This window comes from Dendropsophus ebraccatus, chromosome 4 (genome assembly GCF_027789765.1).
Source record: "Dendropsophus ebraccatus isolate aDenEbr1 chromosome 4, aDenEbr1.pat, whole genome shotgun sequence".
Taxonomy (NCBI): domain Eukaryota; kingdom Metazoa; phylum Chordata; class Amphibia; order Anura; family Hylidae; genus Dendropsophus; species Dendropsophus ebraccatus.
Window position 1 is genome coordinate 162,761,075 of NC_091457.1, and position 17,137 is coordinate 162,778,211.

The following is a 17,137-nucleotide window of genomic DNA, read 5'->3' on the forward strand; positions in this document are numbered from 1 at the left end:
GCACCATGTACAGTGTGTGTCTCATAGGTGGGCTATCCTTCTGCTCCATAGATCGAACTGTCTCGCCCTATAAATTGAGCTTTTGGGACTCTACAACCTCCCGGGGCGATTCTGATGGGAGTTGTAGTGTCACATCGGCTGAAGAGTCCTATGGTGTGTTACGCTGTTCACCATATGTGTATCTCTCTTCTCTCACTGCCCTATAAATGCCTGTACTGCCAGCAGCCATACTGCATCCTGCTATAGGACCATCTCCACAGGACCCGATGACCGAGACAAGTACTTTTATACAAATTCATACCTTGCTATCTGTTCTCCAGAGCGTCCTATTTCTGTGATCTATTGTGTATTGTCAGCTATACAAGAAGGTTTAGTAATTGCACCAGCTGGTTCCCCATGGCCAAAATAACAAAAAATGCTCCATATTCTGTAAATGTATTTAAAGGGAGGGGGTGGGGGAGCAGCCATTTATCCCTACCCGCCTTATGTTGGTACCAGAGTGTTTCTTTAAAGAGTTTATCCAGGCCCAGAAAAATATGGCCACTTTCAGTTCCAATTAAAGGCGTAAATCATTGTTGTCAGAAAGTATATGAATTTGTAATTTACTTCTATGTAAAAAAAAATTCAGTCTTCCAGTACTTATTAGCTGCTGTATGTTCTGCAGAAAGTGGTCTATTTTCTCCAGTCTGACACAGTGAAAACTTAGAAAACCTCTCCTGCTCTGGACAGTTCCTGACATGGACAGAGGTGGCAGCAGAGAGCACTGTGTCAGACTGGAGAGAATACACCACTTCCTGCAGGACATACAGCAGCCGATAAGTACTGGAAGATTGGACATTTTAAAATAGAAGTAAAAAAAAAAAATCAGAAAAAAATCTATATAACTTTCTGACACCATCTGATTTGAAAATAACTTTTTTGCTGGAGTTCTACTTTAAATCAAATCTGTACCGGCATGCCGCCATCCCTAAACCAGTACTGCGTTGTAGAGGTCCTCATGTCAAGTTTGTGGGTCGACCTCTCTCCCTGTGTTGGTATTTTAAAGGACAACTTTTATTGCTGCGGCGTAGGCAATCTGACGTGGCCTAAAGCATCAGTGCCCTAGGTCTGCGGCACCTTTCTTTTTACCTTTCTTCACTTTCAGCACACCCCTGGGCTGGATGGAGGTGGGGAGAGAGGCGCCGCAGGCCTAGGGCATGGATGCTAACCCCCATAAAGTGTCTCCATAACAGCTAAATCCAACAATGGAAGTCTATTAGGCTATATTGTTAGAATTAGTAAGCGTCCGTGCTCTCTCCCCAGCTATATCTCTAGATCATAGCGAGTGTCTGCAGTGAGACAAACTGTGATAAATAACTTTTGATATGCCTGATAATCTGATGCCTGAGGACATGTCAAAAGTAATTATTTATGACAGGTAGTTTTTTAATTCTGCACAGTTGATAAGTAAGAGAGTGAAGTATTACATGACTGCAGGATCTGACTACACAGGGTCTGTTTGTAGTCTGTAACCATGGAGATGCATAGGTTTACATATTATCTGTAGACACAAGTTGTAGGATTTTTCATCAACTCCAGTTACTTTCTCCTATGCCGTAGTGTACATACTCGCTTTACATGATGTGGTGTACATGTAGAATGACGCAATCAAACCTCCATTTTTTTTTTAAAGCTTTTTATTTTGCATTTTCCTGGTGTTACATTATGTCAGAGTTTCCCAACTGGGGGTCCACATGACCTCTACATCCACCCACCCTGACCAAGACGTCTTGGGTTATATGGTTGTGTCGCACCGGACACTTAGCAGCTTCAGGATGTTGTGTGCTTGGGTTACACCTGCTATATACATAGGTTGGGAAACTCTACCCTGTCTCATCTCCTATCCTGATGGATCTCTGTATACCCCTGGTATCAGCACTGTTCACATTTGTGTCTAACAGATCATAGTGGATCATGGACAATTGATTGTGTTGTGTAACTATAACACAACCTGTATAATTGATACAATAGTTTAAGGTTCTGTCACTTCTGATTTCAATTATTTGTGTCTGCTCCAAGTCTTCCTATTGCATCTATGATTTCCACAAACTTCTGTGGTGTTATAGAGACTTCTCAGAGGGGTCCGGGTGCTGAAATCCTTACCTATCCCTAAAATAAAGGGGGAGAAGTGCTGAGCTGAGCTGTGCCCCTTTGGTTGCTGCTTGGCCAATCTAAGGGTCCATTTACACAGAAAGATTATCTGCCAAAGATTTGAAGCCAAAGCCAGGTATGGATTTGAAAAGAGGAGAAATCTCAGACTTTCCTTTATGACCTGATCTCTGTTTATAGTCTGCTTCTGGCTTTGGCTTTAAATCTTTGGCAGATAATCTTTCTGTGTAAATGGACCCTTAGAAAGGTGAGTGGGCGGTGTACGGACTGACAGGCTATCACTGTATACAGCGCTCTCACCTGACAGAGTACAGCGCTCAGCCAGGTCCTTCTGCTTTCTTTTATAGATTGTTGGGGTCTCAGCACCGGCACCCGGGCTGCATCCAACTTCATCAGACGCCAGGAGCCAAAAGCTGAACGTTCTGGTTCGGAGAACGTTACCAAACGCGAACAGTTCAGCAGCTCCACTCGACACGAATCACCAGCTGCACCTCATTTATTTTAGGCTTTTTCGCTCATCCCTCATCGTCCTTCATTGTTTTCCATCACTTTGTTTCAGTAACATCTGAGGGTTTCCATGTAAAGTGCTGTATGTACCCAGGTCCAATATGAAGCTACATAAATTATATGTATAATAAGCTACATGCCCTAAGTGGTATAATAAGTCACTGTTCTGTATTCTTTTCATGCTTTTTCTGCAGAGTTCTTTCCTCCCCAGCCTTTGCATTATGATGGTGGTGATTGTACTAGTTAGTTACAGCTCCAGAGCGCCCCCTAGTGCTGGCAGCCGGCAGACAGGATTCTATCATTAAAGATATACTGAGAAATGAATCAGGACTGAATCTATTGGATGGTTCTCTCTGTTACCTCTTTTATATGTATATAACAGTTAATCTTTTAGTATACTGAATGTTTTATTTTAAACCATCAGAATCCTACTTTGTATCTTATTTCCTTTGATTCCCTTATAGCAGAAGTCTAGACTAGCCGTGTAGGTGAAGGGCAGCAGGATACATCATTCCTATGTATTTATTAGTCTCTTGTGTTTGTATTGCTTTAATGCTGGCCAGGTATGGACCGATGAAGTGACACGGGTGAGTATACAGCATCTTCCTCCATTTGCATCATCCTTCAGCCCATGTACAATACATTTATTTTTATCATGCTTGTAATCGCCCCATGTTTCCTTAGGCCTAGTGTCTTTCTTTATAGGAATCTGTAGAGCTGGTAGTACATCTGCAGATAGATGAGGACCATGCTAAGCTTCCCATAGACTTCAATAGCTATAAGAATGTTTGTTCAGGCTGACTGATACGTCTTCTACTCACCCTATACATGTGCTCGGGATAAGCATTCATGTGTTCTGCATCAGTATGACTCCTCTGGGCCCCAAGACTTCTCTTTCAGGGTCAAAACCAAAGGATTGGGCAGTTTAAATCCAACATGCCTGATCATTGTCTCCCAGTATATGATGCAACATAAAGCTTTTATTACTTCATGGCAAGAGAACAAGCAAACCAATAAGCAAGGCTGACCTTTCTGTTGCCATAATGGACTAAACGCCTTTTGTTACACCATATAACACCTCCTCGATGCTGTTACCTGCTTTGTCTTTTGGATCGCTTGGTTCTACTTGGAATATTGGACTGGTAACTTTTTTCTCTTCTTTTGGTTGGCTTTGTGTGTGAACTGTTCAGGTTCGGCAACATTCTCAGAACGTTTGGCTTTTGACTGCAGAGCCTGGAGAAGTTAGATGTCTCCCTAGGGCCGCATCCAACTCCTCTAGATGGCAGGAGAGCAGTGCAGAGCGTTCTGATTCTGAGAACATTGTCGAACCTGAACCGTTTGGCCTTTTTAGCTATTTATGATGTAAAAAATGTTTTTGTTTTGTTTTTCAATGTTAAACTAAGGGCCCTGTTCCACGGGACGATTATCGTTTGCATAATCGTTAACGATAAAGGATCCAAAGGACCGCTATTGCGAAAGACCTGAAATCGTTCACCCATTTACATGGAACGATAATTGTTACTTATGATCGTTCTTGCGGCCGTCTTGTTGTCACTACTGCTAACGACCGAATGACGTCTTATTTAATGCGAACGATTTGCGAACGAGCAATGATATAAATAGGTCCAGGTCTTATTAAACGATCAACGATTTCTTGTTCGGTCGTTAATCCTTAACTGCTATTCAACCGAATGATTATCGCTTAGATTTGAACGACTTAACGAAAATCTGAACGATAATCGTCCCGTGGAATATGGCCCTAAGTGTCTTCACAATTTCCTTACCCTCCCCCAGATTAGGGGTTTACCAGCCCTCCGCACCAAGAAGTGTGCTGAACAAACTATTTGTTTCTATTGGTTGTTGTTGAGGTTGTTTTAATAAACGTTTCTTCCTGCTGCCTAGGTTTTTGGGTTTTGTTTGATAAGTTGTAGGGAAATAATGGGAATACCACAATAACCTTATATTGCAAGGAAGTTGTACAGATCACATAACCCACCCGGTGTTCTCTCTCAGGCTTCTTTCCTGTATTGTTGCGCTGCAGAACCTGTTGGCGCTTTACAAATAATATAAACCGTGAACCTTATAAACTTACGTCCATCTCGTCTCCCGGATTTACCCCATATACTTTTATTGTCCATACCTACTTGTGCTACGTGTCCTACCTGACGGTTATAGAATGTAGTTAAGCCTCCCTTTGATTAATTCCCGCTGTTCTAGCAGAGTGGCGATCAGTCATCCAGCCTCCTAAAAGATCATCCGTCCCATAGATCAGCAGTGAGCATGCTCAGCCTCTATGTTAATGGGGGGGCTTGCTTTAATGATTAGAGGGACCCCAGTGTTTGGACTCCCACCAATAAGTTACTGTATCCCCTAACTTCTTACTTCACCACTTTGCGGCAAATGTTTTAGTTTTTTACCTTTTTTCTCTGCATTTTGATATATTTTATAACCTTCTTATGTGCATTACTGTCAGTATTTTATTATAGTAGCTTATTGAAGCCTTCACCTATTTTTATTATTGCAACACTATCCTCGCATTTTCTTACAGTCACAAATTGAGACGTTCAGATCTGTCTCTCTCTGAGACATGGATATAGAGAAGATGCATAACAGGCAAACGTCCTCACAGGGAATGGATATTTTTCAGGACAGGACTGGAGTCTTCTCCGTTTTGGATGAGTTGTGTAACAGGAGAGATGTTATTGCTCAATGCTCTGCAGTGGTGATGGCCGACGTACTCTCAGACTTGTGATTTACTAAGAGTCTGTGGTTGCAGGCAGATGAGCTGCCAAGGAAATAGTCTGTGGAAAGAGGAGAAGTCGTCAGGGAAGCTGCCATGTTTATTGTTCCCTGGGTGTAGGTCACATGTGATGACGGGAGCAGGTTGGGGGTCATTGCAGCATGTGCACAGAACATACACAGATGGGATATATATGATGATTGCGACTGCCGGAAAAACACACAGCAAGACGTGACGCTAATCTATGTTTTCTTTCTCAGTCCGAACAGGAACTCAGAATAACGCAAAGCGAGTTTGACCGACAGGCGGAGATTACCCGTTTGCTGCTGGAGGGCGTCAGCAGTACACATGTGAGTATAACCCCACGTCACAGGACCGGCACTGTGGTTAAGGCAGCGGTGGAGAGGTGCGAGTCATAATCCCACATCTAAGGGAGCCATCAGGAGCTTATGTGTCATCAGTGTTATGGAAAATGTACAGGAATTATTCAGTACCCCAGAGCAGCGCTTCTTAGACAGGAATGGACTGTGACCACAGGTGAGAAGGCCCCCCCCCCCCCCACTGATCCTGAGAATAAGGTGGTCACATTGCTGATTTAGGTGCTGCAGCCTTATCACAGTAATATGAGAGTGCAGGAGAGAACTGCAGATAGCTGGTCAGTGCTCCATCACTCTCTATTATCACTCTCTAAATGCCGTGATCGCTATTGAGCGCAGAATCTGAAGGTTTGTGGCCGGGATCTGAGTTTTCTTCTATACCAGCAGAATGTCCATAGCATCCACTAGGCATACCTACATTTGCTGCCCTAATGCACAGTAAGGAGGAGTTGGGCCGTGTTCACATTCTGGAAGCAGTCACCTCGAACACCATCTGCAACACAGAAGTGAATGAAGCCTTAAAGGGACAGTGTCATCCGTAAAGGATTTATTGTATAAATAATGTTTAAATGTTAACGATATTTTTAAGCTGAGACTTACTGTTGTGTCTGTGGTGATAAGAGAAGGCTGCTGTAAAATGATCTGTACAGCATTGCAGCGTTATGTGACACCTGTAGATAGAGGAGACAATAGCAGCTCCCTGTGGAATGACCTCTTCACAGGTCACAGAGCACGCTCAGTAATGTCTCACATTCATCTCAAGGGGACAGAGTCTGTCTATTGTTGTCTGTGTCCGTGAGGCTTGCTGTAAAGCATGTCACTAAATGCTGTTAAGAACAGCTCAGGCAATATGGCCGCCCCCATAACAATGTACAAAAAGGAAAAAAAAAAAAATGAGTATAAGTATTAAGTATATATAAGTGTAATATGCCTGCCTTCCTGGGAGCCGCTGCGTGTAGAGTATAACTATAATTCCCTGTATTCCGGTATAGGCACATCACCTCCGCTGCCTCAATGACTTTGTGGAGGCCCAGATGACCTACTTTGCTCAGTGTTATCAGTATATGCTGGATCTTCAGAAGCAGCTCGGCAGGTAAGTGCTGGGGGTGAGTAACCTAAATGGTGGTCCCCTCAGGTAAAATACATGTTCAATCATCCCCCTCCCCCTTTCCTGGAGACTTACAATTCCTTCCATACGTATTACCTTTTCAGTCTCTTTCCCCCAGTTCTGTGTCTGCTGAAGATTCAGAAAACTGTGTGAGCTTTTCACTCAGTTTCCCCCTCCCTCCTAAAACTGCTGATGTACATAGCTCTCTGATCGGCTGCCTCTGCACTCTGTGATGCGGGGAGGGTTAATCACTGCGAGGTCACTTGAGAAAAGACCAAAATCCTTCAGCTCTTATTAAAATTCATATATTTTACTGTAGTAAAATCTTAAAATGACCGACGCATTTTGAACCAAACTGGTTCTTATTCGTGGTATCTTGGTCATCTATTCAGACCAAGATACCACGAATAAGTACCAGTTTTAATTTAAAACGCGTTGGTCATTTTAAGGATTTACTACAGTAAAATATATGAATTTTAATAAGAGCTGAAGGATTTTGGTCTTTATTTTTGTGAATACCTTGGTATCCAGGGGCTTTACCTTCATGCTCAACATCTATTTAACAAGAAGTATCTACATACAAACTGGGCGCTGACCATGCAATGTGAACTAACTCATTAGGAACTTGACCTTAGATTAACCCTCCCGGCATCACAGAGTGCAGAGGCAGCCGGCCAGGGAGCTATGTACATGAGCCGTCTCGTGAGCGAGAAGCGGGAGACAGATAGAACAGCTCACATTCAATTTTCTGTGTCTCCAGCAGCCTCAGAACTGGGGGGAAGGAGATTGAAATGGTAAAAGTATAGAAGGAATTATTAGGATGTATTTCAGTGCATTTTACCTTAGTGGTTAATATTAACTCAGGGTTAATATTAATAGACTCCAGTAACAGCGCCACCCTTGTCCATGGGCTGTGTCTGGTATTGCAGCTCAGACCTAATGAGACTCAGCAGATAGAATGGGGGAGCTGTCTATGTAGGATGAAAATAGACTGAAAATTGTCTGCAAACAACGTCTCAGGATGGTCCCAGCCAGCTTCCCCTCACAGTGCTGTACCTGATCAATAGATCTCTCTATATCTGTATATAGGAAAGGCTCCATCAACGAGCAGCGTCAGAGTATATCCTTTCCTGTTTTATGTTGTCATGATTATTGGTCAGGTCCCCTTTAAGAGACTAGAATCTCAAAGACCGTGCACCGTACAAAGCAATCCGTGAAGAGCGAAAATGGATTGTACCCCCCCCCCCCCCCTCCATTCAGCTGTATTTATTACAATTGGCGATCCTGACAGGAGTTCAGCCATTGCATTCTAATAGCCGTCTATTAAGGGGAGGCAAATTGTAGCCATTTGTGAAGGTCACCTTGTTTTCCCGCCCGGTGCGGATGTCTCTGATGTGTCTGCATAATTGTGAGCTGTAAGAGAGGGCCGCAATTACATGGCCGCCACCTGTGGGGATGTCACAGATGTGAATTTCCCCCTAATACAATCTGTATAATAGGCCGGAGCAGGAAACGTCTAGAGAATCTGCATCTCAATTCCTTGCAGTGTTCCTGTATTACGCTGCCGATCCCACGGGCAATGATGGCCAATTGCAGCTGCCGCTTATAGAGGTCTGGTTCTAGGTTATAGATTCCCCATAAATTCCCGTACTAAAGCTTCTTAGTTGTAGGAGGCATTGATGGGGAACCCCTCTGAAGTGACAGCCATTATGTATCTATTCAGGGATCTAGTATAATACAGGCTTTCCTTAATGGGGTTGCTCATCAACATTTTTTTTTCTTTCACATGAACTGGTGTCAGAGATTTGTAATTTACTTCTATTAAAAAATCTCCAGTCTTCCAGTACTTACCAGCTGCTGTATATCCTGCATGAAGTTGTGTATTCTCTCCAGTCTTACACACTGCTCTCTGCTGCCACCTCTGTCCAGAGCAGCAGCAAATCCTCATAGAAAACCTCTCCTGCTCTGGACAGTTCCTGACATGGACAGAGGTGGCAGCAGAGAGCACTGTGCCAGACTGGAGAGAGTACACCACTTCCTGCAGGACATACAGCAGCTGATAAGTACTGTCTGTACAACCCCTTTAATGGCAGCAAAGGAAAAGTGAGATGTTAAAGGCGTTATCCAGAATTAGAAAAAGCACAGCTACTTTCTTGCAACAGCACCACCCCTGTCCTCAGGTTGTGTGCGGTATTACAACTCGGCTCCACTATTCAGTGGAACTGAGCTGCAAACCCCCCTCCCCACCCCCACCCAACCTGAGGACAGGAGAGGGACAGTTTCTAGAAAGAAAGTGCCCATGGTTTCCTAAGCTAAACGACCCCTGAAAGGTTTTGATGGTGACTTGTTGGAGTGCTTGATCATAGGATAGGAAAGCCAGCAGCAGGCCGCCGGTGACTTCAATAGGCTGCTCAGACGACCTAAGGCTAAGGCTCCCCGCTCGCTCTCTGTGCGTGTTATAACAGTGCGGGGAACAAGGGGGTAGTGAGCGCCAAGCTGTGACAGGCTGATGCTCGCTTCTGTAAAATACTGGCAATGCTTTATGGGAGCAAACATACAAATTAGCTAGTCTCTAGAACAATTTAAAATGCCCTCTCTACTGCCACCTATAGTTGGTTGCCCTTTAAGTCAATGTACAGCCCCAAAAAGAGCACTGGACCATGACTTGGGGCAGCGCTTCTCAAACTTTTTTCTCCTGGAGCCTCACCCAACAGACCAAGGCAATGCTGGGGCCTCACTAGACTGACCAAGAGGGTGCCGGGGCCTCACCAGACTGACCAAGAGGGTGCCTGGGCCTCACCAGACTGACCAAGAGGGTGCCTGGGCCTCACCAGACTGACCAAGAGGGTGCCTGGGCCTCACCAGACTGACCAAGAGGGTGCCTGGGCCTCACCAGACTGACCAAGAGGGTGCCTGGGCCTCACCATCTGTGGTGAACATCCATTTAAAAGCTAAAAATAATACTAGGGCTGCCTTTCAGCCATCTCTCAAGCTCTCTATACTAATAAAGCAAGTACAAAATAAATTAAAAATGTTGCTAAAATGGATATTTTTGTTAACAGCAAAAGGACTGAGCAGATCATAGTTACTTTGGTGAAAACTGGCTTCACAGCTGGGCCTCACCAACAACTAGGGGGCGCCTCACAGTTTGAGAAGCACTGACTTGGGGTATTGGCCATCTTTCTGCTATTGACCTAGCTACCTATAGGGGGCACTATACAGACCTAAAGTGATAGGCATCTTGCTGTGTTAGTAGCTTCTGTATTCTTTTTTTTTTTCAGCTTCCCATCGACTTTCGCATCAAACAATAATCAGTCGCCCCTAACAACTATGCAAAGTGTTTCTCTGCCGTCAATCTCGGCCTCCGCTTCATTACCTGCCGCCAGCAATTCTGTTACATCAGGCTTCAGCGAGCTGAAAGCTACCAGCGGCAATAGGAAGGCCCGAGTCCTGTATGATTACGATGCTGCAAACAGCAGTGAACTATCGCTCCTCGCCGATGAGGTAATGATGTCTTCAGTGAGAAGCCGCCTCACGCTGACACCTACGTAGGCCATCAGCTTCTTATAACACAGTGTAATACAGTCTGTATAGGGAGCTCATGTCTGTTATATACCACATTTATCTGTATATAGCACCAGCTTATTCTGCAGGGTACAACAAAGGCTTCTCATCACTTCTTGTCCTTTATTGATGAACTGTTTTTTTTAGGAACACACAGTAAGTGTCAGTGTAATAGAAAGCTACAGGGGAGCCTGAAGGAGGAAGATGAGACAGGGGAGCATGGAGGAGAAGGGGGGAAGAGGAGACTGGGGAGCCTGGAGGAGGGAGGAGGAAGATGAGACAGGGGAGCATGGAGGAGAAGGGGGGAAGAGGAGACTGGGGAGCCTGGAGGAGGGAGGAGGAAGATGAGACAGGGGAGCATGGAGGAGAAGGGGGGAAGAGGAGACTGGGGAGCCTGGAGGAGGGAGGGAGGGGGAAGATGAGGCAGGGGAGCATGGAGGAGAAGGGGGGAAGAGGAGACTGGGGAGCCTGGAGGAGGGAGGGAGGGGGGAGGTGAGGCAGGGGAGCATGGAGGAGAAGAGGAGACTGGGGAGTCTGGAGGAGGAAGATGAGGCAGGGGAGCATGGAGGAGAAGGGAGGAAGAGGAGACTGGGAAGCCTGGAAGAGGGAGGGAGGAGGAAGATGAGGCAGGGGAGCATGGAGGAGAAGGGAGGAAGAGGAGACTGGGGAGCCTGGAGGAGGGAGGGAGGGGGAAGATGAGGCAGGGGAGCATGGAGGAGAAGGGGGGAAGAGGAGACTGGGGAGCCTGGAGGAGGGAGGGAGGGGGGAGGTGAGGCAGGGGAGCATGGAGGAGAAGAGGAGACTGGGGAGTCTGGAGGAGGAAGATGAGGCAGGGGAGCATGGAGGAGAAGGGGGGAAGAGGAGACTGGGGAGCCTGGAGGAGGAAGATGAGGCAGGGGAGCATGGAGGAGAAGGGAGAAATAAGGAGGCTGGGGAGCCTGGAGGAGGGAGGGAGGAGGAAGATGAGGCAGGGGAGCCTGGAGGAGAAGGGAGGAAGAGGAGACTGGGGAGGAGGGAGGAGGAAGATGAGGCAGGGGAGCAAGGAGATGGAATATGAGATAGAGGAGAAGGGGGGAGACTGGGAGCCTGGAGGAGGAAGATGAGACAGGGTAGCATGGAGAAGGAGGGAAGAGGAGACTGGGGAGCATGGAGGTGGAAGATGAGGCAGGGGAGCATGGAGGTGGAAGATGAGGCAGGGGAGCATGGAGGTGGAAGATGAGGCAGGGGAGCATGGAGGTGGAAGATGAGGCAGGGGAGCATGGAGGTGGAAGATGAGGCAGGGGAGCATGGAGGTGGAAGATGAGGCAGGGGAGCATGGAGGTGGAAGATGAGGCAGGGGAGCATGGAGGTGGAAGATGAGGCAGGGGAGCATGGAGGTGGAAGATGAGGCAGGGGAGCATGGAGGTGGAAGATGAGGCAGGGGAGCATGGAGGTGGAAGATGAGGCAGGGGAGCATGGAGGTGGAGGGAGGGAGGAGACAGGGGAACCTGGAGGAGAAGGGAGGGAGGAGACAGGGGAGCCTGGAGGAGGGGGGGGGGGAGGGAGGAGACAGGGGAGCCTGGAGGAGGAGGAGGGAGGGAGGGAGGAGACAGGGGAGCCTGGAGGAGGAGGAGGGAGGGAAGAGACAGGGGAGCCTGGAGGAGAAGGGAGGGAAGAGGAGACAGGGGAGCCTAGAGGAGGGAGGGGGGAGTGGAGCCTGGAGGAGGAGGGGGGGGGAGACAGGGGAGCCTGGAGGAGGAGGAGGGAGGGGAGACAGGGGAGCCTGGAGGAGGAGGAGGGAGGGGAGACAGGAGAGCCTGGAGGAGGAGGAGGGAGGGAGGAGACTGGGAGCCTGGAGGAAAAGGGGGGAGGATACAGGGTAGTGTGGAGTGGGAGGGCGGGGAAAGGGGGCGCGGAGGAGGGAGAATAGGAGAAGGGGGGGCTGGAGGAGGAGGGAGAGTTGTTAGGGAGGCCTGGAGGAGGATGGGAGAGGTGTCAGGGAGGCCTGGAGGAGGATGGGAGAGGTGTCAGAGAGGCCTGGGGAGGATGGGAGAGGTGTCAGGGAGGCTTGGAGGAGGATGGGAGAGGTGTCAGGGAGGCTTGGAGGAGGATGGGAGAGGTGTCAGGGAGGCCTGGAGGAGGATGGGAGAGGTGTCAGGAAGGCCTGGAGGAGGATGGGAGAGGTGTCAGGGAAGCTTGGAGGATGAGTGGACAGTAGTATGGTAGAGACTCATTTCCTCTCCATTGAGTGAAGGGGCAGTACAGTGTTTGTGTGGGTTTCCTCTGGGTACTCATGTTTGCTCCCACACTCGAAAACGTACAAATCGTTGTATTTTGTAATGTAGGGAACCCTAACGAGGACAGGGGCCAATCTGTGACAAGCTATGTACAGCAGAGAATACGTTGGGCAGTAGGTCTGTTTAGGCTCCTAGTCATCTAAACTTCACCAACCGTGAACCATCATGATCCCAAAGCAAACTTTGCAGGATGTTCTTGTTCATCTTGTAATAAGTTTCGTTTTTTTTTTTCAGGTCATAACCGTTTACAGCATTCCCGGGATGGATTCTGATTGGTTGATGGGAGAGCGAGGCAACCAGAAAGGCAAAGTGCCAATCACCTACCTGGAGCTCCTGAACTAAGTGACTTTATTTTTCTTGTTCTCTCCTTAAGTGCCGAATTTCAGCAAATAAAAAAAAAAATATATTTATATGCAATTAACTTGCTATGTAGTAGATGTATAGGGTCTTCCATGTATAAATCAGCGTCTCCTGTGAACGTGGGGCGTCGTCGCTCCGGCCTTCACCGTACTGCCACCTCCTGCATGAGAACACTCCCGGCCACGTTGCGTATTGTTATGGACTTCCATGTGTTTCCAGAGCTGCGTACTGCCCAGTATGAAGAAGCTTCTGCCGTCAATCGGAAAAGGTTTATATAGCGGGTGACCCCTTTTTTAATCCTTTTCGCTTCTGTAAAATAAATGTAATTGTGTGCCAAATGCTTTACTGTTTCCATACATGCGATGTGACATTCCCGCGATAGGACATGGAGTATTCCGTGTAAAGAGTACTGTGCTTAAATACAACAATTTTTTTTTTTTTAGGTGTTATACAGGGAATGTTGACTTTGTACTTTTATAACGTCCCAGAGAAGGGGTGGCCTGGTGGGTGATTCCTCTATCACAGCAGAGACATCTTCCATAGCCGCTCTCCGAACACATTGTTATTTGACTGGAGTTGAGCTCAATCCCCTCCAAGTCACGCTCAAAGTAAGCTCCAAGAAAACATGGGAAGGGTCCGCCCTTTAAGCCGGTCATAAGCATTAGTTGGATAGGACTGGTCGACCATCTCAGTCCAGAACAAAGAGATCAGCCATGCTGAAATCCAACATCCCTGACCCTCCTTTCCACTAAACATTTACTGTCAGGAAGAACCACGAAGCCCCATAGTTCATGTTGAGAGGCGAGCCTGAACTGTTCAGCGACGTTCTCTGGATGCGACCGCTCGGCGTTTTACTCCCTGGGGCAGCCGAGGTTTGATTCAGCCTTATGGGAGTCCTGGAAAACATTAGCTGCGGGAGACAAATAACAGAGCGTTCCAGTTTTGAGAACGTTACCGAATCCTATTAGTTCGGTCCCTCCTGTCAGCAATACACATAACATTAGAGGGTTGGCTCAAACGACTATCTTTACACCATAGAGGTTCACAACAGATTTTGGACTACTTTGCGTAGCGAGAGATCGGGGTTAACTTAAGTTAAGCCTAAATTTTCAGGATTGCTGGAACTGTCCTTCACATTCTCGATTGGACCGTGGCGCGTGGCTTACGCTACATAATGAATTTCCCGGTAGACGCAGCGTTGCATTCTCCTCTATGTAGTGCCGGTTTCGTTCCATTTTGAGGGGGTGTCTGCATCGCCTCTAAGTATTACAGTAAGTGTTTGTGCTGTGGGCTATCCTCGGGTATCAAGGGCTTTGCTTCCCGTTATGGTCCCACTCATACACTGTGTCTCTTCCTCCGCTCTTCATTCGTTCTCTATTCATTCCTGAACAATGGTTTAAGCCTCTGACATAGGAAGCCTATGAATTAACCCGATGTTATTGTACTTTTTATCTAGTGAATGTATGTGGAGCGTCGGACGCCCTCTACACTCCACTTTATTTTGTATTGTTTTATAAATATATTTAAGTCTTTAGATTCATTGTATAAATGTAGAAGCCGAGGAAGCGTTACCATAGGAAGTCATCTAGCACAATGGAAACTTGTATAAATTGGACTGTACAATAAAAACCGAAAACCTTTTGCTGCCTTCACCCCGTTGGTTGTGGTTATTTTGTGTTTGGTCTGAACGATACGTGACGGCATGGCGGGGACAATTTCCATAACGTGAAAGTTTTAGAGAAAGAAGAAACAAAATTGACTAAATGTAGGTGGAAAACAAAGAAACAGGCGTTCTGGGGAAGTTTGACAATTTCCTCCTCTGTTACGGTCATAATAAAATTGTGATGAGTAAGAGGAAAAGCAAACTTCCAGAGAAAGAGAAAAAGTTCACAGCTCGTAGATCCTCGTGTGCAGAAGCTTAGAAGTTACTCGGTGGATGTGGACAGACTGCAGGACGGAGGGAAAGTCATGTTGGCGCTATTCACTTTTTGTTTTTTTTACCATTTAGTGTTGGTAGCCTCCAAACTCCCACAGACGTAAGGTCACAGTGTGTGCTATTAGGGCTGCGGAAGCCCACATGCCCAGACCCGCTTCCTTTTCGGCTCCCTTGGGCACCTTACTGCTCCACACTCCTGTTCTGTGTCCTCTCGGCTTTCACAGATGTAAAGATCCCGGTTCGTTCTTAATAGGTCATTGCACACAAGCACTCCCGTATACATTCCTGCCCCCACCCATCCTGTCTTGGAGCCTATGCATGCTATCCCTTTGCATCTGGTTCCATCCGTGATTGTTGCTCTTGTTCCAGTCATGAGTCCTGCCTGCCTATGTGTCTTCAGCTGCACCTCGCCCGCTGCCACTGCCAGGGGTAGCGACCTCGGTGGTTGCTTGCTGCAGCAAGTCCAACCCACCTTGCTGTGGGCACTGGTGAAAACTAGCATCCCCTTACACGGAGCGATTTTTAACGATAAAAGATCGCAAACGATGGTCGTTAGTTACAATCATTACGATCGTTATTGCGATTGTTACTATGATCGTTTATTCCTCCTGATCCCAGCAAAACAATGAACAATGTGCAATTACACTGCACGAATGCGGAATTACAGCGAACGATTAGGTTCAGATCTAAATCGGCGACATGCGAACGATTTTTCAATCGTTGCCTGCAATTAAACAAAACCATTAATTTAACGATATAACGATTTTTCGCATGATAATCGCCCCGTGTATTAGGGCCCTTAGACTCCGCTCCCTGGTGTGGCACTTGACATTGCTAGTGGTGGTACATTGGATCCACCACTCCTGCCGTTACATACAGCGGGATATGTCAGCTGTATGGTCCATCCCTCACTTTGCTCATAAGACATCTCGGCCATGTTCAGCGTTGGCACGTAAGAGAGCTAATAGGATCCTATGGCTCAGATTTACTGAAACTGCCCAGTCTTACGGATAAGCCAGATTAATTTATTAGGCTATGTTCACACAACATGTTTTTTTTTTTTATGACAAGAATGGTCGTTGTTTGTCATAGAGAAAGGTGTTGCAATAAAATCAATGCAAACAGCAGCCATTGTTCACACAGTGTATTGAACAATGGTCGTTGTTTGCTACGGCCGTGGAAATAATTGACACCAATTATTTCTGGATGTTCTACATTGATTTCAATGCTAAAACGCGTTAATAAATGTGATACAGATAGTGATTCTGGGCCTCTATGTTGTAATGTGACGCAATGGCGGCAGAACACACCGGCCCGCTATTCCCTGCGCAGTAAGATATTCAGGTTTTATTTGCTGTATCTCTCCGTGCAGTAAATCAAGTCTCTTCTTGCTCAGCCCGACACTGTAATGAATGAAGCGCGTCGGCTGTGAGTAAATCAAGTTAATACACAGCATGGAGCGCGCATTATATAATCCTGGATGGAAACTTGAATATACACGTTGAGCGCCAGATCCTGACAGCTTATTGGTAGGGATCGCAGGATGTGGCTGGACGTTATTTACCTGCGGTCAAGGTTCTCATAGATGACCATACATAGCTTACTAAGGATTAAAAAATTATTTTTTTTTTACTTTTTGCCTTCTTATTGGTGTTACTTTCTCATTACATTTATTTTCTAAATGATTTGCATAGTGCATGGTATATAATAAATTTTAAAGGGGTTGCCCAGCCAAAAAACTTTTTCTTTCGAATTAACTAGTTTTAGAAAGTTATATAGATTTGTAATTTAAAACTTCTATTTAAAAAGTTTTTCCATACTTATGAGCTGCTGTATGTCCTGCAGGATGTGGTGTATTCTCTCCAGTCTGACACAGTGCTCTCTGCTGCCACCTCTGTCCATGTCAGGAACTGTCCAGAGCAGGAGAGGTTTTCTATGGGGATTTGCTGCTGCTCTGGACAGTTCCTGACATGGACAGAGGTGGCAGCAGAGAGCACTGTGTCAGACTGGAGAGAATACACCACTTCCTGCAGGACATACAGCAGCTGATAAGTACTGGAAGACTGGAGATTTTATATAGAAGTAAATTACAAATCTATATAACTTTCTGAAACCAGTTGA

The 17,137-nt window shown here is 46.4% G+C and overlaps 1 protein-coding gene across 1 annotated transcript in view; it reads left to right on the plus strand.

Annotated features, from left to right (window-relative positions):
* Positions 1-14,732, plus strand: part of SH3GLB1 (SH3 domain containing GRB2 like, endophilin B1) — a 37,832-nt gene extending 23,100 nt beyond the window's left edge. The window contains exons 6-9 of the mRNA XM_069967632.1: positions 5,656-5,745; positions 6,765-6,865; positions 10,162-10,384; positions 12,955-14,732. Of these exons, the coding sequence (XP_069823733.1) occupies positions 5,656-5,745; positions 6,765-6,865; positions 10,162-10,384; positions 12,955-13,062 (522 nt within the window). The 3' untranslated portion in view covers positions 13,063-14,732. The remainder of the gene's footprint in view (positions 1-5,655; positions 5,746-6,764; positions 6,866-10,161; positions 10,385-12,954) is intronic.
* Positions 14,733-17,137: the final 2,405 nt, after the last annotated feature.